The following is a 21,837-nucleotide window of genomic DNA, read 5'->3' as shown; positions in this document are numbered from 1 at the left end:
TTGAACACAATGTATTTAGTTTTAAACACACTGCACAGTGGCAGAGAGAGGGATTACTTAACATGCACCCTCTGTCCTCAGCCCATACCTTGAAACCAGTAATCAGCCCATGCCTAATACGATGAAGTTCATTATGAAGGTAAATGTATTTGATTCCTTTGCTCTTTTTAGCCGAAGATGATATGTAACAAAACAGGCTGAGCCGAAAGCAAGAAAGGAAGGAAGGAAGAGAAATCCATACATTGATGGTTTTAGCCTGTTTTTCTGCAATGGTTTCACAATAACCCCGGAGAGGAAGTGTAAAGAGAAAGAGAGAGTATACAACGAATAAAAATGCTATACTTGCTGATGTATAACGAACAGTTACCAGTGGCAACGTTTACATTCCAGAAACCACGAATCTGCCCTCGTCAACATTATTGTCACAGACAGATGGGGTGCACTAGGGGGAATATGGACTGTACCGAGGGCATGGAGTAAAGTCTGATTCCCTCCCACTGCTGGGCCCCTCTCTTTTTCTCTTTCTTCAGTTTAAGAGCTGCACACAAAACCCAGCTCAAGCTGCTTAAAGGCCAGAGCTCTCAGAAAGCTACTCAATGGCCATCAGCCGCCATCAAAGGGACTGTTCAATTGCACACAGACCCGCACCTTCACAGAGGGGGATTAAGGAGAGGAGAAGTACATTTCAGGGCCGATTTTGTGCAGCTAGGCATGTGTGATGAAGAGCAACCTACAGAGACAGAGAAGTATCCCATGGTTAATGAAAATAAAGGCATCTGCTGATATACTGTGATCAAAGTGAATTGGTAAAATAAACCGTGAGGAAATAGGCAAATGATTTTGCAAAAAGGCGGCAGTGCTATGTTAAGAACCTAACCTAAGAAGCTGCAGATACAGAGTTTAAGGTCGACCTTGGATTTCAGGGCTTGATTGGGACAAAGCACCTTTATCCAGACAGCATTTATGGTTCAGCTCCTCGGCTGCTCCCGAAAACAAGGAGGCATTGTGGGAGCAGATGGAAAGACGGAGCAACAGCAATGAGCCCAGTTTTCCCGTAAGCAACGAGCACCGGAACAAGGCCTGAAGCTTTACCTGCTTGGGGGCATTTCCTGTTTGCTGTAGCCATGACAACGGCATAATCTGCCTTGCGTCCAAAGCTAACAGCCAATCGGATGGGAGCGACAACAACCGCAGTGGCTTAAAAACTGGAGCAGCAGCTGGTGAACTGAGCAAGGAACTATTCCAGAGCTGAAACGTTAAAACTAAAAAGAAACCCTAGAAACAGAAAAGCACTTCAGCTCGCCGTGTTGGTCAGCGTTGAGGTCTCCGGGATAAACTTTGACACAAATATACAGTGAAAAACAGTCACTTTCCATAAACAAACCCAAACCAACTACCATAAAATTCCACCGGACGAAAAATAAAACTGGCAGATTAAATCCACCACTAGGAACTCCCTCTCCCCTCTTTCCTACTCGGCATCCAAGCTCAGCATTAGCCCTGATCTTTCAGCACCACTCTGCCCATGCAGGATGGGAGAGAGACGACAGAACGAGGGCAGGATTGGTATGTGCAGGGCTGCATCGAGACCACTCACAATCCCAGAGATGAAAATCAGACCAGGAGGTAGCCTGAAAAATCCACTGCTACAGTGTGTGCACATGCAAGAAATGAATTAAATTTTATGTTAAAGAGTAGATCCACCTCAGGATCATAAGACACCATCCAAGTAGCAATTAGAGATATTCATCTACAAGTACACACAGTGTATTAGCCCTAGTTTGTGTAAAAACATGGCTATTACCTCACAAATTGGTGCTAATGCGGTAAATACATATTGTGCTGTGTGTTCACATGCACCTAAACCATACATATATACTTGATTTTATGTCTAAAAATTAGGATTTAAGGGCTATACTGAAAGGGGAGACTACATAATTTATTTGCAATGTAATGCAATGCTGCACAGTAAATAAAGATGACAAGATGAAACCCAGGTAAGGATAACAATGAATTCAAGCTTTGCAAACAAAAGCCAAAATGTCAATGCAAAACATTATTTTCAGCCCTTTCAGAACAAAATCATAACCACTTCATCAGTTCTCATGAACAACGTCACACATATGTTTTGGAATAAAGGACAATATAACACCCCAAAAAAAAAAAAAAAATTCCACTTTCAGTTTCATGAAAAACCACACAAATCCTCATATTCCTCAATCCCACGGTTTTCAACACATAAAAGTATTGTAAGTTAGTGGTGCGAGTAACACATACATAAGCTGAAACGATTAGCCCATTAATCAATGAGTCAATCAACAGATAATTAATGGGCAACTGTCAACCTTCTTAAACGTGATGAATTGCTGCTTTTCTTTGTCTCATGGGATGGTACATGTATTATCTTTCTGGCCTGATGGTAGGCCTGCACGATTCGGGGAAAAATATGAATCACGCTTTTTTAGCTCAGAATTGCTATCACGATTCTCTGCCATGATTTTTTTCTCAAGAAGTGTAATGTTTATTGCACACATGAACCATGACAAAACAAGAACAAATTGGCAGTACCAAACATAGATTTTTTTCGGCACCTATAGCACATTGCGCATCACCACAAGCCTGTAAACATAGAGGCTTCAATGAATAAAGAAAATAAAGTACATACTGTCCATTTGAGTACAGTAGGCTACCAAAAATAGTGACATATAACACATTGAACTAAATATGGCCCTGATACAGGCTCTATCTGAACTCCTTGAACATGTCTTTACATCATTAAAACATGTTAATGTCAATGCCAAATGCTTTCAATAAATTAATTGAAGGACAGGGGTGAATCGAGATCGTGATTTTATAAGGATTTATCGTGCAGGCCTACCTGATGGTCAGATAAAACAAGCAATTGAAGACAAGGAATGAGGTCTTGACCTAAATTGAGCTTGATTTTTTTGGATGGATTTATTGAGAAAATAATCATCTTAATTAATTGGTTTAACTGAATAATTGTTGGTTGCAGCCCTAAAACTAATGATACAGACATTCATTGAGGCCTGATTCAGATTACAAAAGAAAAAAAAACTGTCATGAATCTCTTTGAAATGATTTTGTTGTTCCACCTTTTTTTGAAATTATAAATTAGTAAAAGCTTTTGCAGCTGAAAGGGAAGGTACATTTATTAAGATGTGACATCAGCATGCACACATAATACAACACTGCTGCATGTGTATTGGGTTATATTGAAGCTCTACAACAGAGAATGGTGCAGTATTGAGCGTTAGCATCTAAATGGGTCAACCAGCAGCTCGGTGAACTGCAGCACCATTAGGACCCAGACAGTTTGTATCTCATCGGACTGCTAACTGTACATTATGAATGGGAGTAATATGCAACACAAAGAAAACCCACAGATAGTGCTTTAGGTGAGAGCACAGTGATTTAAAAAAAACAGCTTTATAATCGTTTGGTTGGCAGGGACGGCGCCATGTTAATTAGGTTACAAAGCGCTCGATTTAAAACCATGAAAACCTATAATCTCTCTGTGGGAATGACACAGTGGAGGTTCAGAGGGCTGTGTAAAAGTGGTCTTTATAGGTTGGAAATTGTATAAAATTCATCTTCTGTATTGTGGTTGTAAGTGTTCTGTATGTCTGTGTAAAATATGCCAGAGCTGCACCTCTATATACAGCACAATTTGCCATATTGCTATACTGCAGTATTTTCGATATTGTAATAGTAAAAAAACATATTAAACGTTCATTATATTTAGCAGGGCTGTAACTAATTCATATTTTTATTACTGATAAATAATGCAGATTATTTTCTCGATTATTATATATTAGTGAAAAACGGCCATCACAATTTACCAGAGCTAAAGAATATGTCTTAAGATTGCTTGTTTTGACCAACACTGTCTGAAGCTGAAAGATATTTAATTTCATATTACATAAGATGAAGAAAAAGCAGCAAATCGTCACAGTTCAGAAGCTGGAACCAACTATTGTTTTGGCATTATTGCTTGCTTATTACTCAAATATAAAAATGATATGCTGATTAATTTACTGCCGATCAACTATTTGCTAATCGTTTCAGCTCTAATATTTTATAAAATAAATAGTTTTCCTGTAGGCTCATTTGTTCCCGGGTAACAAACAGCCATTGAGCTGTGAGCACATTCCTCACCAGCCAAAAAAAAAGGAAGTGCTCCATTGTCCATTTATCCCTGCAAATAACACAAAACACAAAGCCAGGGGAACATTTAATTTGGGCGACCTGCTATTTAGGAAACAAAGCCAAATGCTTATGGCTTCCAGTCTGTTTAATAATCAATCTCACTGCTGGTGCAGAAACAGTGTTAAAAACAAGTTTGACAAACTTGAGAAACTCTGAAGCTGAAACACTCAGTGAAAACATTGATTGACCTTGATGAGTCGCCCAAACTAAATTTCAAACATGACTGAACAGACTGGGGTGTATTGTATGTGTGTGTGTTTGAGTGAGGGGAGGGGAAGTCCTGTGCAGCTTTCCTTAAAAAGCCAGGTCAAGCATTTAGCAGACTGTAAAAGGAGCTGATCCTCTGATCCTCTATCAGACCTCAGGAGCTGTGACGGCACCTTGCATACTAATGTGGCTGTTCTCCTTTTCTTTGTACGAAAGGGAATATCTGTGCCAGCAGCTGGGCCAGGGAAGACTGCGCTCTTAAATTTTGCCATTTTAATCCTAGTTTTTGTGCATGTATTGCTGACAAGGATCAACCACTTCTACGGCAAACACTAAGTTGAAAACGCATCTTGGTATTCATGCCACAATTTAAAATAAATCACAAAACAAGCGCAGAGCAGCTCAAACGCTTCATATATACAAGCTATAATTTAAACTGAACAGACAGAACAAGCAAAAGAAGGTAGGACATTTCTGTAGCTTTGAATGGGAATTTTATGTATATCCTATCTGGAAAAAGTATTTGCATACAGGGAGTTTTGATGGACTACATTTGAGGAAAACCAACACAAAGGCAGGGATTTATTTGAAATAAGAGTGGTTATATATTCAAATTCAATATTTTATGTTTGCTAATTGCACCCAAATGGCTGGGTCTGTTTCTGTTTTTGTTTCATATAGAGCATCAAACTGAAGTGCATGTGATGGTGCTCTTTGCAATCAGCAAGCAGCTGAGTCACCAAGTCCTCCCTAACTCAACAGTTCTGTACATGAAGCCAGAGCAGGAGAGAGGGAGAGAGAGAGAGCGAGAGAAAGAGAAAGAGAAAGAGAGAGAGAGAGAGAGAGAGAGAGAGAGGCTGAAATCTGAGAAAGCCTTCAAATGTCCAATGAATTCTGTGACTATGCATTTACAGAACATTATACAAGGATGAATACCTCTTCAAGTTTTCAGCATCCTTAAGCTCCTCAAAGCTTTTAGTTTTACAGACTCTGAAAAGTACAACATTTTGCTTATCAGCTAAATGTTGTACTTTTCCTAATGTAATACAGTAAAAAGTTAGACGATTGATTGATCCTAATCTACTGTCTGTACAGTAAATATAAAGCTACAGCCAGCAGCCGGTTAGATTATTTTAGCTTTTTTTTTTTTTAACAGCTCTGTCCAAGGTAACCCAATCCACCTAGCAGCACAAATTAAATGATTAATAACATGTTATATCATATATATAAATATTATATTTTTATGCATGGCATAAACTAAGTATAAAAAAACAACACTTCTTTGTTATATGTGGGGTTATAGGCCGGACTGTTTCTTGGTCACTGCACCAAGCCAAGTCTTTATGTTAAGCTAATATTACTGGCTGCTAGCTGTAGCTTCATAGTTAGTGTACAGCCAGAGTGGTAACATGGCTGGCTTTTTTACTGTTAGACAGTCTTACTGCCCGTATAGAAAGACAATTTACATAAATTATGTAAGAAATGCTTTGACATTTTGGGAAATACCCTTTTTTTTATCTTTCTTGGCGAGAGTTAGATGAGAAGATTGATATAACTTTCAAGTCTGTATGCTAAATATGAAGCTACAGCTAGCAGCTGGTTAGCTTATCTTAAAGACTAGAAGCAGGTGGAAACAGCTAGCCTGGCCGGGCGCATTGACTAAAATAATCCAGCACACAGGCTAGCTATTCTCCTGATTTTATGCTAAACTAGGCTAACTGGCTGTAGCTTAATATTTAATGTAGACATGAGTGGTATCCATCTTCTCTTCTAACTCTGCAAAAATGTCCCAAAATGTCGACATATTCTTTTATACAAGTTGTGTGGCTTCTCTATGAAGACTTTAAAGCTCTATCAGTCAAAAGCAGATTCAGTTATAACAGAAGTGAATATATTGCAGGCTGCAGCTGCAGCATAGAAGCTTAATTTTCCTTTGGATCAGCAAAAGTAGATTCCCCAAATTCCTCTCCTGCTGCTCTGTGCCCCCACAGCCTGCCTGCAGATTAACACTGTGAAACTAAAAACTTTTCCTGCGAGATCCTAAACACACACAGACTTGTGGGGGCAGTGGCACTAACATGAATCACCATTATATCATTGTGAGCCTTGAATCAAAGAAGGGGGAGGGAAGGGGAAGGAAAACGGCGAATGAATTAAAAGCATGCGTAAAGAGGCGAGAGGATGCTCCTCACTCTTGCTTCACCGTACATCTCCTCTATTACTCCTCAAGTGTCTGTTTCCCACACCAGACAAGGTTAACAAGCCGCGCTGGTGTCTGCGTCGGTTGGAAAACGGGGAGGGGTGGGAGGTGGAGGTGGAGGGGTGAGGTGCTGCAACTATACAGTGTGCTGTGTGATGATGCAGACAGGCTACTGTAACCTACAGTCCCCTTAAATATTCCCAACCATATCCCAGTCCCTGCTCAATATTTTCTAATAGATTGTGCACCATGCAGCTGTACGCCGGAATAAGCCTAAATACACCATAAGGTGGAAAATAATTGTTTTATTTTGGGGATGCACAATAAATTACAGCTAGACGAGGGGAAAAACTCCGGTGCACACAAAATCCGGCTTGCAACGCGCCTACAGGATAAAGAAAATATAAAAAGAATAGTTTCAATGGTGGCTGCGGATACTGAGCAGCGCAGCGAGGCAAAGTGATGTGGAATAAAACAAATGATAGCATGAGCATCCATACCTTTCTCTCCATCACTATGAGCTTTTTTAGGCTCCTCAACAACAGGAACTGTAGGATGTGTTTCTGTGGAGGTGTCCGGTCCGACGCGGAGCTTCCCGTCACTCCTCAACTTCCTCACGGCTTTAAGACAGCAGCGTCTCCCTATCACTTCCCCATTACCGGACAGCTAGGCGACTTATTAGCACTGGCCTGTGGGACGCCGAGCCGGGGATGGAGCCAGAGCCAGGATTGGTGAAGCCTTGTTCGGAAGGGAGCAGGAGCGCAGGCGCGGTCTCTGCCGGAGAGTCGATATAATGAAAAATTACCAGTGGCAGGGAGTGTCATCAAATTATCCTCAGGAGCGGGTTTTTTTGTGGGGGTATACTGTTCAATAGAAGCTTTAACAAAAGAAGTGTGAAAATATGACTACAGGTTATTATTACATATGCACTGGAAGAACAAATACGGACATGTATTATTGGATGTTAGGCCTTAATGATATTTATACAAAGCAAAACCTGTTTACTACAGCAACAGAGGAGCAGCACCACCAAATCCCTTACCAAAATAACTAGCACCCTTTATATTGAGTTTTTAAATTGTAACTGTAAATCCTTTAATTAATAATTTACTGATGCTTTATAGATCAGTTAAGTCTTTAATAAGGACAAACTGTGGTTGCCAGATTGTAAAAAAAATCCCATTCTATTAGCAAATTACATTTTTACCAGTATCATTCGTTGTCCAGCTAGCTCTATGTTTAAATTTGCATATATTTAAGCTGTTTTTATCTGTATTGTTCTGCAAATGTAAGTATATTGAGAGATGCTAAGGACTGGTGTCAAATTTAAAAGGATAAACACCAGCCAAAATGATTTTTCACAACCTGGCAAACCAAATTCTGTTCATATTAATGGGTTAGAACTGATCCATTGTATGAATATGAAATTGGGGATTTTAGAAAATGCTGGACTGCTGCAGAAATATACTGATACCATTAGAAAATTAAACATATACATACGTACATACACACAAACACACATATATATATATATACATACGTATGTGTATATATATACAGACATACATATACACATACATACACACACTTTATTTATATATATAAAAACTGGACAATAGAAAAACAAAAGAATGAACAGGCTCTACTGGTTGCCTTTATATTGAGTCTCCTGAAATTAGCAAAAAACAGTGAGGAAGGCAGACCTCAAAATATCTGGGTGTGACAAATGCACGACTAGTCTATATCCATGTTTCACTTCCGGGATTGCTCTCCTACCACGATGTGGAGGAAGGTCTGGCAATGAGAGACTAGTGCACGACCGTCCTCGGGTCATTCACGTCAGCATATTTGTGATTCAAATCTGAGTCGGAAGAAGAGTTTTCAGAAAGTGCAGCCCAACATCTGGGTCATAGCTGTGTATTGAACAAAGCTTTCTTTCCACAATGCAGCCCACTCCTACCCACCCACAAACTCAATCAGCAGAGGTTTACTACTGAAGCCTTGGCTCAACACCGACACAGAAAACAAAAGATATCCCATGGCTGAAAATGTTTTCTGGCACACTTTTTAAGAAATCTTGAGCTCAATCTACTGCTGAGATATAAAATATTTTTATGAGGAATGATTGAATATTGAAGCTGATGCATGACATTTAGATCAACAGTTGTCCTTGAAATAAGGAAGAATTCCCTTTTTATTAAGTTGGGTTCAACGAGGGACCGGTTGCATACAAAGGAAGCAAAGAAAACACTCAGGAGCTTTTCAAAATGATCAGTGCTCAGAGCTCAATCAACTTTAATATCTAAACTCAAGGGGAACACTTGACTCGGCACTCATTCAATTCCTCCTCCTAGATATAACAAATGTGGTGTCCCAAACACAGTTTTATTGGATTATGAAGCCGCAGAAATTCTTACTGATCTTTGATGAACACAAATGAAATAATGTTATTTAGACTTTTTGGCAGATGTAGACTGATGTTTACGAGTAGATCCTGGAGGTTTCCACTTTTTGTTTTGTTGTGACCTCATTTTAGTCCTGGACATCAAAATAATCTATCACAGGCTCTTCCTTAACCATCTTCGACCAGGTGCCTCCACTCACGGCCCTGGCAGGAGAATCAAGAGGACAAAGGGGTGGTTAGCTGGAAAACTGAAAACTAACAAGAAACAACAGCAACATAGGATGTGACATTTGGCATGTTGTAGGGATCCTGTTTGTGACTCTAGTTACAGAACAGTCTCTTTTAACCACAGAAGAAGACTTACTTGCTGCTGTGCTGTTTGATATGAGCGATGGGAGGAGGGGCCCTCACAGCCGTCTCCCTCTCGATCAGTGCGGTCAGGGTTGAGTTTGGACAGGCGGACTTTCCCCTGAGAAAATGATCCAAATACACAAATTCTTCAAATCCACAACCAACACTTTTATTTGAAACAAAGATATCCAGGCTGCATGTGTGTTACCGTTTGAATAAAGGCTTACTTTTGGGCTGTGATGACCACGTTGCGTTTGGGCTCACTGTCGTAGCTCACGCTCTCCACGGTATAGACCTCGGCCAGCTCGTGGATGATCTTCCGGTGTTCTCTGTTCATGGGTGGAAAACAGTGGCTTCTCTTTGGCTGTTTTCCCTGCAAACATCAGTAATGCTTGTGCATTAGGGATTTATACGGGAAAGCATTTCAAAGCCTCACCGATCTACTCTCCTGCTGCCCTTCGGTGACATTTCCATGTTGGGAACGAGTGGCGTTGGTGTTTCTAGCACTCAACTACATTTAAAATCTATTCTCAAATAAACTGGGAGGGCAGGACCACTGGATGCAACACAAATCTGAAGGGTCGTGAAATTATAGGAAACACAAAATCGGATTTCATTATTTTCAGACTCTCCTAAAAATGGTTGTTCTTTTCTTGTGAAATACAGGTTCATTTTACCATTCCAACCTCTAAAAAAGGTCTGGGCTACTTTTGACGAGAGGCCCCTTAGTTCCAGTTAAGGGGAAATGGCGGAGCGACAGCATGCAGGGATACTTTTGTGTCAACAGTTTGGGGAATACCCTTTCCTGTTTCTACATGACAATACCCCTGTGCAAAAAGCCAGGTCCATAAAGAAATAGTTTTCTCAGTCTGGTGTGGAAGAATGTGACTGGCCTGCACAGAGCTTTGACTACAACTCCATCCAACACCTTTGGGACGAACTGGAACGCCGAATATCATTTAGGACTTATTGCACAACATCAGTGTCCAACCTAACTAATGCTCTTGTGGCTGAATGGCAACAAATCCCTGCAGCCAGGTTCCAAAATCTGAAACCAAAAGCCTTCCCAGAGAAGAAGTGGAGGGTGGTGTTTCAGCATACTATTTCCTATGGTTTTGACATGAGACGTTCAACAATCACATATGGGTGTAATGTGTGGATGTCCACGTACACGGGCATGTGGTATATGTTTTCTGTGGTGTGTCTGACCGGTTTATTTATTTTTTATAGTAGTGTACGACACATGGAGAGGTTGGGAAACCAACAACTGCCATCTGGCATATGTGCTAGAAGCTAATTTGAAAGTATGGAAGGAAAATGTTGATAGATAATAAAATGTAATAATCTCACCAAGTCACTTTTGTGAAAGCAGAAGCCCACACAAGAAGGCCAAGGGCAAATAATGAAGTCAGTAAAGGCGGCACGGTATGCAGCAACTTTAAGGCGTGAGAAGAAGCAGACTCTGAGGCAGAAAAGCTTTGCAACCATGATTCAGTGTTCCAAAAAAGTAAATACATTTTTACATTTGGCCAAATGACCTTGACAGCCTCACTCCTGTTAGCATGGAACATCCAACAAAAAAAAAAAAAAAAAAAAAAAAAAAAGAATATGGAGAATATTTTTCTAACTGCCCCATGAGGTACCTACTAATTAAGTCTGGCTTAGAAACAGTTACTAAAGAGGCTTTGCCGTCCTGCCTTAAATCTACAAGCAACCACAGCTGGTTCCGTCTTGCAATTGACCAAGCTCAAAAACTGCTGAATATACAACAACTGGGTCCGAAAATATTGAGGAAAATATTTATATTATAATAGTGTATAAAATAAATAGAATAATAATTAAAAATGATGTAAGTTGTGGGTTTAGACAGCTAAAAATGGGTAGTCTAATCAGATGGGCATAGCTTTTTTCCTAAACTGACTAGTTCTAAGCAACCCATGCAAGTCACAGGGCAAAACGTAAATACTACTTAGTGATACTGAGGAACATTTTGATCGGTGTGTGTTGTGCTTTACTTAACGGTGCACCAGATGTTCCAACTCTGCCTTACAGTGTTGAATGTGAATGGACAGCCTGGGACATGAAATTACTTAACCTAGGGGACAATAAAGTACAATTTGCCTTGACGCAAATGCAAAATCAGTAAGATGCTTTAGTATTGAAATGTTCAGGACAGAAGTTTGGGTTAATCAGCGTGCAACTTTATTACATTGTATCAGTTTGTCCTCAGTTATTGTTGCACAAGAGCAGTGGGATCTCAACACAGCCACCAGAGGGAGCACAAGAGACACCACCACCCCCCCCACCAACAAACAGTCATTACCATTCTGGCACAAGGGATTCCTTATATCATCTTACCTTATTAGCAAGCTCAACAAGATTCTTGATCTCCTCCTCTACCTCTGTGACAAATTTCAGGTCTTTTCTAAAAGAGAGAAGGAACAGAACATCTGTATTGTTTGGCCGTGGGAACCAACAGCACAGGCAAGATTAACCAACTACTGCAATTTATAAATAGTCAGTAATAATAATAAAAATAATATAATAATAATAATGCTAATGTGGTAAAACAGACAGACCTGGCATCCTCTTTGAGGCTGTCGCTGTATACAGAAGTACAGCGGGCGTTGAAGGGGTCAGAAGATGAGTCTATCTGCAACGCCTCAGCCAAACGCCTGTTTCTCTCCAAAGTAGCACACTCTTGATCACATTCAATCCTGAGAAAACAAAACGTGATTATATAAACATGCAGGCAGATTTGACATCAAATCTTTTAAGTTGGACGCCGATTCTCTGCTCGTTTGTTACAACTTTCTGTACTAAAATGATTCTTATGAAACGGATAGTTCTGAGTGGCTGCTGTAATCCATTAAATGCATTACCTTTGATTGATTTATTTAAATATTAATGCACAAACAAAAAGTAATCACTCATAGTGAACAGGAAATCCATTTCTATGCAGAAGCACATTTAAATAATGTTTCATATTGATTTAAAAAACAAAACTGCCCCTTGCCACGCCTTGCAACCGTACTAAAATCACTGCAGAGAATGGCCTTTCAGGTCCATTTCCTCAGCCATTTTGTGTGCGTCACTTTCAGCAAACACTTTACATCAATAGCTTTGGCTGCAGCTCTTAATCATTGATTTCCTCCATTACTCTACCTGCTCTGTTTCAGCTCCTTCTTAGTGAGGAACGGGCCAATGTCCATGGAGTCACCGAGCTGCATGTCAGACAGTTTACTGGCCATGGCGATGGCTGCATACCTGCAGTACAGAGGATTTAGGGACATTTCAACCACTTCATATTACAAATTCAAACAGCTGAATACAGAAAGCGTTTAACCGACCTCTGATATGAAGAGGCTGCCTCTGTGCAGGCCACCATTTCCTTTCTTCGACCACAATCACACTGTAGAGCAACCTGTAAAAAAATAAAAGTGAAGAATCAGACTCCACTACTAGCGTTATACATATGAGGGAATAGACTTCAGTCTGGTGCAAAAGGTTGTTTTAAGGAGACAAATAGGTTGCTTTCTTGAAAGTTGGATGCTGCTCATGTGAAGAATTCCTGCAGCTGTGAAAGGTCTCATTGTTTGTTGAGCTTTTGAATTTGGAAGACTGCCACTGAAATGTTATTTCATCCAAGTTAACTTTTTATATATATATATATATATATATATATATATATATATATATATATATATATATATATATATATATATATATATATATATATATATATATATATATATATATATATATATATATAAATAAATAAATAACGACAGTTACATACTATAACAGCAGATTCAATCAACTCCTGCTAGCCCACGTGTAGCTAAAAAGGAACAAAAATAATACAAAGCTTGACTTTTGAACATAACATTCAATAATTAGAGATTTGACACATTCATACAACTGAAGGTATGGACTAAAAATAAATTTTTCATCAGGGGAATAAGTTTATTAAACTGAGGAGAAACTTTTGATGGTGGGAAAATATGCCTAAACTGCCCATGAATCAAAGCCTTGATGTAACAACAACCATCTGCACAAACTTTGTAAGCTATATTTCAGCTACTGGAAGTCCAGCTGCTCTCTGTGGCGGTGTGTTGTACCTTGGCAGTGCAGGTGGTGCGTGGGCAGCTGCTGCCTTTATGACAGGGAGCGGAGCACGGGTGGCCACAGTCTGGACGGGGCAGCGCGCAGGGCTGCTGGCATCTGCCTCCTGTCAAACACTCGCCCCGGTGGCAGATCCGCCTGCAGCGGTGCATTTCACAGGGTAGTGGCTTATTACACGTCAGGCCACATGAAATGTCTTGCAGATGACACGGGATGTTGCTGCGTTGCTGTGGGCCAAAAAGTGTCACTTTAATCACAGGAGCTAAAAAAAATAAAAAATACGGAAGAAAACGAGTTATGCAAATTGTCAGCTCAGGGGATGTTACCTCATGCTTTCCCATGCACCATTTCTTAGTGAGGTATGTGCAAGGTGGACACTTCTCTTCACTGTGGCAGTTGTGGAACACTAAATGAGAGATACATGTTAAGATTCTCACTTACAGTTTATAAACTGCAGTGTGAACGTTTGCTATTTTATCTCACCTGGGTGGTCACACTCGTGTCTTCTCGTACACATGTTTTTGCACTCTGGTGGCTTTGTGCCACAGGGGATGGGCGGGTACAAGACCGTGAGCCCGCAGTGACACGCCAGCTCATCAAAACCTACACACGGAAGGAATCATGGGATACCACGTAGGATATGAGCTGTGTGGCAACATCATGGCCAGACGTAATACCACAAAAAGGACAAAAAATGTCACAAAGAGGATATAAAAACCTCAAATTAGTTTTTTTTTTTTTTTTTTTTTTTTGGAATGGCAGAATAACTATGTGGTACTTCTGAGACTTGGCTTATAAAAATACAGTGCTGTGGGACCACTAAAAACGCCTGCAGGACTCACTGGACTGCCAGCAGGGCTCACAGTTTCCACGGTGACAAGGCTCTTGGCAGCGGTGGAGGCCACAGTTGAGCTTGTAGCCGCAGATCAGATGGCACTTGTGCTCCACATTCTGGACGGACAGACAGAAACCAGTGACACCACCTCCTATCGCTTAGTGCTGTCCCAATAACCAAACTTGAATTGCTATTTTGATTGATTGTAAGACCTTGAATTCAATATATAACAGCTGTCAACACTTTGATCAGATGTGTGCTGCAAGCTGTAATGAATTTGTGCGTCCCTTCCAGATGTGAATCTAGCCTCTTTGTGTTTAGGTTGCATTAAAACTCCCATAAACGTAACGATTGTAGGTACTCTATTTAAGCTTACAGATTGCTAAATGGCATTCAACCTTACATCACTGTACAGTTTTATACAAGCACTTTACTTATACACATTTGTCAGGTTAACTTGGCTACAGTGCTTATGGTGGAATAAAAGCCACATGTTCAGCAGTCTAAAACCTTTTTATATTATTAAACAGAGTATCACAAGTCAACAATTACGCCACCAGCATCGTCTCAGCTCTTTTGCCACTTTTAACATCAATTTGTTTAATTCTATCTGCAGTTTGGACAGTATAAACTACACAAAATTGACAAAGAGTCACTGAATACTCACCACACAACACAGCTCGCCGCACTTGTGTCGGCCACAGGAGCGCTTCTTGTTGCAGCGCTTCTCACAAGTGAAGACAAGCTCTTCTGGAATAGAAATAGTCAGAAGTGAAATACCAGACAGTGTAAATAGGTGGTGATCTCACATTTGTTCAATTTCATCTGAATTTGTTTAAATCTCACCTTCTTTTTGGATCGTTGCACATGGCACCTCCTGAAAAACACAGACATGGAACTCTTTGATATCATAACTAAAAGCACAACTAATGACGTTCTGTTGGGGTTTCTGCCTACCTTGGTCTTGGAGCCACATCTGCATCTGATAGTCGAGCTCAGGGAGCAGGGCCCGCAGCTGTCCTCGTGGCACAACTTCTTACACAGATGGATGGTGTCTGAAATAACACAATGTCTTTGAGTCCTGACAAACTGTTAGAACAATGCATGCAAACGCAACATAATGTCCAAACACCCAAACTAAAAACACTGTCCCTCAGGATTGAAAAGAGCCAGAAAATGGAGGATAAATAAAAACGTCAGAATATGCAAGCAAATATAAAAACCTAAGGCTTAACAAGGTCTTTAGATGCGGATAGATAAAGTCCGACATCATAACGTTTGATGGCTTCTCTTTTCTTTTTTTTTTTACATTTTAAAAACTGTATTTCGGGAAGCAAAACTGAAAAGATTAAATCCATCGCACTCATTCAAAAACATTTTATGTTCACATTTATATTTTCATGTCATTTTATTAAAGAGATGGTTTTAAATAGAATAAACTTGTTGGACCCAAATACCCAAATATTGCTACTAGACATTTTCCACATTTAAGAGCTTTCAGACATGGATTCAGGTCATGTTTTCATATCCTGTACCTGGTTAGTTTCATATATTGTGCAAGCATAGCTTCACTTCCCACCATTAACCAGTTACACTATGTTATGAGAAATGATTAACAATCTAGCAGGAGAGTGTGCACAAACCTGTACTTTATCCTAGTTAAGACACTTACCACTGGAGCCACAAGCCAGGGGTTGGTTGCATGTCTTTCCACAGGAGGGGATGGCATCAGAGCAGCTTCGTCGCTCAGAGTAACCCAGTTCCAGGAGTTTGGTCAGTGGTGTCTGACTGCAGGGACACGTTTTCACCAAACTCGGGGAGCGTGGGCATGGCTGGCACGGACCGCGGTGGCACTCCTGCTGGCACCGGTGAGCTTCGCAGTTTAGCATCCTGAATGAAGGAAAGTGAGAAACTGTCTAACTGAAATAGAAGCTTTATTATTAACAGAGGATGGACATCATTAATGCCGCGAGGTCAGACTTACTTCCCACATAATTTTTGACAGGAGAAATGTCCTGAGCCATCAAATCCTTCTTTATCTGTGCCACACAGGACTTTACGAGTGGTAACGTCACAATAGCATACTAAAGAAAATGAAAACAAGAAAATTATGAGTTGCTTAAAAGACCAGGTTGCCAAGTTTTAAAAGAAAATTGGAGGGCAATTGTTTTTTTTTTTTAATCTGTCCGAACATTGTATGGAGCTGGCAAAGTGAGACTCACCCTGCTGAACTTGCAGCTGGCAGGGTTGACATGCCCCACTGTGGCACACCTGGGTGCAGGTGTGTTTAGCACAGTTGAGTAAGGCACCACACACCTTGTCACACTGGAGCACTGTACCCTGGCCACAGCGCATTGGTTGACTGAAAAGATATAGCCATCAATATTATGGTGCCAAAATCTCCGACAAATGAAGCAACCTCTTCGGGTAACACAAACACACAGATACATACATAAGATACACAGAGAGATGCAAACATGATTGAAATGTAGAGTACCTGGTCTTCCCGCAGATACAGGATTTGGTTATAAAGGCAGGACATTGTGGACAAGGTCCAGGGTGACATAAGCTGAACGGAGACAGAAAAAAAGATAAAAAAAAGAGAATTTTGGATTGATAACATTTAAATACACAGTTATATTAAAATAATCATGTGCAATTGTTAAACAATACATGCAAAATCCATATTACATTGTAATTATCACAGGTTTTTTAAATTTAAAATTGTATTGTGTGGTTTTTGCTGCATACTTTTTTTTTTTAATTATTTTATTTAATTCTTGCTGTATGTACTGTCCCCCAAAGTGTTGCATGGAGGCCAACACATTGTTTCCATGAAAATAACCCAAGATTACAAAAGAAAGACACCATCAAAATACAGTCTTCCTGTGATTTTCAAGGCTCACATGTTACAGGGGTGGTTGCAGTCCACTCCGCTCCTTTTCTTCCCACACATGTCACCACAGCTGTGGGGAATCTCACTGCGCTGCCACTCGGGGTTTGTCACTTTACCTGTCAGTCAAATATGGAACAAAAAGAGATGATGACCTTGGTGACAGACTTGATGGGTTATAGGCATTTTAAAATGGGGAACAAAAGAGTGTTACCAGACCAAATTATACATTACCCACCTCAACTAATAGATTACGGTTTATAATATATATTTTATTGCACGAATGAAACAGTCACTCACCACAGAAGCAGGTGTAGGATATCGGCTGTTTCAGTGTAACATTTTGGCAGGCCGGACAGCGCCAACCTTCAGCTGATTCTGAAAAACAGCTTTGTTTTAATATAAATCATGCATTTGTTTTTAAATAAGCTTTCAGAGAAACAGAAGGGAGAACAGCGGATATTCCCATTGGCCCCAAAGCGCAATGCAACACAATACACTGTTGATGCAGCAGGAACTTCAAAGCCTGAGAGCTGGGGGTTTTTTTGTTACTGGGGCCACAGCGATTAGGTATTGTCCATCTACACAACGGTATTATGCATTACAGTGGATTATGCTGAGGGCCTGTTGTTTTGTAACCGCACAGAGATAACCACACTGAGTGGACTGTGAATTTGTACCGTCCGCCTGAGAGGCCGGGGATCGAGCCCACTTCTTGATGCAGTTCAGGTGGAAGACGTGGAAGCAGCTCAGGCAGCTCCACACCGGGGCCATGCACCGGATGACATCACAGCAAACCATGCACTCATACTTCTCCTCAGACAGCTGCTCAATCAGACACCCTGTGGAGGGGAGAGATCAGAGGGTCAGGAGACAAGAGCGATTCAGACAATTAACTTCTTTAACCTAAAGAACCCTTAGGCAGCGCCATCTAGGCCTGCATGATAAATCGTTATAAAATCGCGATCTCGATTCACCCCTGTACATGATTTAACTTTTAAATTACTTTGATTTCTCCTTCAATTAATTTATTGAAAGCATTTGATATTGACATGTTTTAATGATGTAAAGACATGTTCAAGGAGTTCAGATAGAGCCTGTATCAGGGCCATATTTACTTCAATGTGTTATATGTCACTATTTTTGGTAGCCTACTGTACTTAAATGGCCAGTGTGTACTTTATTTTCTTTATTAATTGAAGCCTCTATGTTTACAGGCTTGTGGTGATGCACAATGTGCTATAGGTGCCGAAAAAAAATCTATGTTTGGTACTGCCACTTACGCTTTGTGAGAAAAAAATTGTGGCAGAGAATCGTGATATCAATTCTAAGCTAAAAAATCATGATTCCTAATTTACCCCGAGGAGCCCTGTTAAAACCCACAGAATTCTACCAAAATATATTATGCTAAATTACTAGGTGTTGAGTATAGAATGATGCACAAGATATCTAAAATGTATATTGGTGAAACTACATGTTTCACTCATTGAAGGGCTAGAATAAGCACAAACAGAATATACTATATTGTCAACCAGTGTTAGAGAAACTTTAAAGCTACTCAATATGAAAATTAAGGGCAATATCACAAAGCGGTTAAATAGCACTACCTCTTTAGTTTCTATATAAGAGTTTACAGGAAGTTAGTCTCACCGGTCTGTGTCTCTTTGCTCTCTGGCATCTTGTCCCAGTTCCTCTGGCCTGGCCTGTAGTTTTGCTGATGTGTTCTTCTCCCCCCCCTGGCCTGAAGGGGTGCGTGTCGTCCTGAGCCTTGTCCAGCTTTACTTTCCTGAGATGATCTGCCACGCCCAGAGTCATCTTGGACACCGGCCCACCTTTCTGAGCCCGTTTCCTCTTCAGATGACGGTTTGATTGGGCCTTGCCGTCGCTTTGCTTCAGTGGGTTTCCATTGATGATCATCATGCTGAGAGTCTGGACCTGTCTTGCTCCTCTGACTTCTTTCCCTGATGTCTGAAGGAAGGCTTTCTCCTTTGGTGTCATTTGACCTCTGACCCTCTACTACAGTGTTGTTCTCCTTTAAGCGAGTACCCCTTTCATTTCGTTGTCCTCTCCTCTGCTCCTGGCTAAACTTCCTGGGTTTTTTAACCCGGGTATCCGGGTCTTCATTGGATTGTTCAAAATTCTTACTTGCATCTTCTCTTCGCCAGCTGGGTCTATCAGGTCCATCATACATGGGATGTGTCCCAGAGTGAAACCCCCCAACACCCCTGTTGTTACCACTATACAGGCCAACGTCGCCTCCAGGCCTTTGCCAACTGGAGCTCCCAAAATTTCCATTTACACTTCTATTCCCTTCTCTCCTTCCTCTACCTCTGCCTGTGCCTCGCCTTCTGGCTCCATCCTCTCCTTGGTAGAAAGGATGCTGATGCAATGCATCATTTGAATTATCATGGCTAAATTGGGATTTAAAGCCCTGATGAAAGTGTCCATATTGTTGAGAAGGATCATAGCTATTCAGGTTTCTGTCATTGTTGTATCTGGGCCGGCCTCTTCCGGATTTGTGATGCTGATAGGGTCTTTGATGGGACGCATCATCTGGATTAAGGTCGGGTGGGTCTGCAAATACAAAAAGTGACACAGTCTTAAAAGTTGTTGTTTTGTCACTTCCCCCCCCCCCTTCATCTATGTTTTGGAGAGACATGGAGAAATGTGTTTATAGCAAGACTGGACACTAACAATTTTGGCTAAAGACATTATTACTAAATTCAAATGTAGCAATAAACCTCTGAGTTACAAGACATATCTTATGCTTGTAGTTAATACATTTCACATACATATGGCAAGAGTCTTCCCAAAGAAGCCCTTCGCAAATCTTAACATTTTTCTGGTTGAATTAAATTTGTACATTCATACATTAACCCTTTATGACAAACAAAAAGGTGAACACGCACAGTTATATTTTAAAGAATTATTTTCTGTATGTGTACAATGTCATTGTTTATTTATTATGTTTTATATTTAATTAACTTTTCTTATATATCATTTGATTGATATGCGTTCCAGCGTATTTATATATGTATTGTAAGATTTGATAAGAATGTCTATGACCTGCTGAATGTCTGTCGGTTTACAATGTTTAATAAAGAATTACATAGAAGAAAAGAAGAAGCCAGCCACATGTTTATTAGCTCATGGTACTGTATCACAGGTCAGGTGTACTGTTGGCTTTCAAATTCCACAGTCACGTGTTGTCACGTCAGCTACGAACAGCCTGATGACACCATACAGAAAGAAAAAACAGTCAGTTAATGACCCTGATATGAAAGGCTAACGTTAGCAACCCTTAGCAAGCCAAACGTGTATCATCGTAAATGAACAATTAGCTGCTCGCTAATGTTAGCTGAAAGTTAATGTTAGCTGTGCAACAAAACTAGCTAGCTAACTTACCACATAAAGAGAGTCTGTAAAGCCTTAGCAAGCAAGTTAATTATAAATTATTTGGACAACATTTAACAAGTTAACGTTACCTGAGGAGCCCTCAGCCATTCAGTTTGAACTCTGTCTGTTGTCACTTCTCCCACAAGTTTTCAAGACAACAGGCTGTTTGGTGCGAGATGACAAGCGTATCCAGGTAATCGGCGACAATAGCCACCTTTTCACGTGTGTTCTTGTTGTTAAAACGGAGACGAATTTCCGAAAGCTCCTCCTACGTTCAACTCACTTTATCAACACTCACTAGCTTAAAGCTAACACAAGCCAAGCTATGTTGCTAGCGAGACCGGAACTTCCGGTCAGTGTTTATAAAGTAAAAAGGAAATGATTAGACGTTACTGAAGTCAACTTTATTTGTATAGCACCTCTCATGCAAACATGCAGCTAAAGTGCTTCACAGAGCAAAATTAAAACAACACAGATGGAAACAAAAAATGGGCAACAATAATAAAAAAGAATTGAGCAAGACTAAAAATTACAATAAGACATTAACATGTTAAATCCATAAATAAAAGCCAACAGAATAAAATAAACACCAGGGTAAAAAAAATAAATTATAATGCTATACCTATACTACAAATTAAAAGCCAGAATAAAAATATATGTCAACAGAATTCCAATAATTTAACCTATTTTACCAGAAAATACATTACACGTACAGAACCTCCATCTGATAACATTGTAGTTATAGTTTGGAACATGAAGAACGGAACCCAAGCTTACAGGTATACTAATTATTAGTTATTAATACGTGCCTGAGGACAACCCATTTAAGGCATAAAACAACAGAAAATAATAGCAATGAACAGCCACAAGGTGGCGGTCTATGTTTGGAGTAGTTAGTGCCCTAGTAGGATTAGTACAGGAAATAGAGAGGATTTTCTAATTGAGAATATGAGTGAAAAACTAATTAGGTCTATTAAAAATTAGAACACATCATACACCACATCAAAGCTTTGCCTATAGGCTACACTTTTCTATGTTAACTATTTAAAAAGTGGATATTTAAAAACTAGTAGGGGTGTTGCAGGCTGTTCTTTGAGTGCACTAAAACTAGAGATGAACAGCCTAAACAACTCTAAGTGGTTAGAAGAAGGTAACGACCATTTTATACAGTCACGAATATATTATATATTTATATA

General features: G+C 40.1%; 3 protein-coding genes across 4 annotated transcripts in view; all 3 read right to left on the bottom strand.

Moving 5' to 3' along the window:
• smarcd3b (SWI/SNF related BAF chromatin remodeling complex subunit D3b) overlaps nucleotides 1–7,409 on the bottom strand; it is a 36,633-nt gene extending 29,224 nt beyond the window's left edge. The window contains exon 1 of one of the 2 annotated variants that reach the window (XM_028569169.1): nucleotides 7,138–7,409. In XM_028569169.1, the coding sequence (XP_028424970.1) occupies nucleotides 7,138–7,149 (12 nt within the window). In that variant the 5' untranslated portion in view covers nucleotides 7,150–7,409. The remainder of the gene's footprint in view (nucleotides 1–7,137) is intronic. The other variant, XM_028569173.1, reaches the window with a different exon arrangement.
• A 1,992-nt stretch (nucleotides 7,410–9,401) lies between these two features.
• Nucleotides 9,402–19,107, bottom strand: nfx1 (nuclear transcription factor, X-box binding 1). Its single transcript, XM_028569763.1, has 21 exons — nucleotides 18,896–19,107; nucleotides 17,926–18,087; nucleotides 17,546–17,623; nucleotides 17,259–17,364; nucleotides 16,850–16,921; nucleotides 16,575–16,714; nucleotides 16,337–16,436; nucleotides 16,025–16,242; nucleotides 15,310–15,407; nucleotides 15,199–15,229; nucleotides 15,020–15,102; nucleotides 14,360–14,468; nucleotides 14,001–14,120; nucleotides 13,844–13,923; nucleotides 13,514–13,744; nucleotides 12,743–12,816; nucleotides 12,558–12,659; nucleotides 11,972–12,109; nucleotides 11,751–11,817; nucleotides 9,620–9,765; nucleotides 9,402–9,510 (listed from the first exon to the last, which is right to left on the bottom strand). The coding sequence occupies exons 1-21, from the start codon at nucleotides 18,921–18,923 to the stop codon at nucleotides 9,402–9,404; spliced, it is 2,292 nt and encodes a 763-aa protein (XP_028425564.1). The 5' UTR covers nucleotides 18,924–19,107.
• On the bottom strand, nucleotides 19,024–21,009 carry LOC114549608 (uncharacterized). Its single transcript, XM_028569989.1, has 3 exons — nucleotides 20,731–21,009; nucleotides 19,070–19,819; nucleotides 19,024–19,031 (listed from the first exon to the last, which is right to left on the bottom strand). The coding sequence occupies exons 1-3, from the start codon at nucleotides 20,747–20,749 to the stop codon at nucleotides 19,024–19,026; spliced, it is 777 nt and encodes a 258-aa protein (XP_028425790.1). The 5' UTR covers nucleotides 20,750–21,009.
• Between the last annotated feature and the right edge of the window lie 828 nt (nucleotides 21,010–21,837).

The sequence above is a fragment of the Perca flavescens genome, chromosome 22 (genome assembly GCF_004354835.1).
Source record: "Perca flavescens isolate YP-PL-M2 chromosome 22, PFLA_1.0, whole genome shotgun sequence".
Classification (NCBI taxonomy): Eukaryota; Metazoa; Chordata; class Actinopteri; order Perciformes; family Percidae; genus Perca; species Perca flavescens.
The sequence above is the reverse complement of the archived record's forward strand: the minus strand, read 5'-3'. Positions and strand labels throughout refer to the sequence as shown.

Bases quoted from the DNA above. Each gene is read 5' to 3' on its own strand.
- nfx1 (XM_028569763.1), bottom strand. From the start codon at position 18,923: ATGCCAGAGAGCAAAGAGACACAGACCG. The intron at 17,365-17,545 runs GTGAGTGACTGT...TTTGACTGACAG, and splicing joins ATCCTACACCTGCTTCTGTG to GTAAAGTGACAAACCCCGAG. The intron at 12,817-13,513 runs GTACAACACACC...ATTTTTTTACAG, and splicing joins GCACCACCTGCACTGCCAAG to GTTGCTCTACAGTGTGATTG.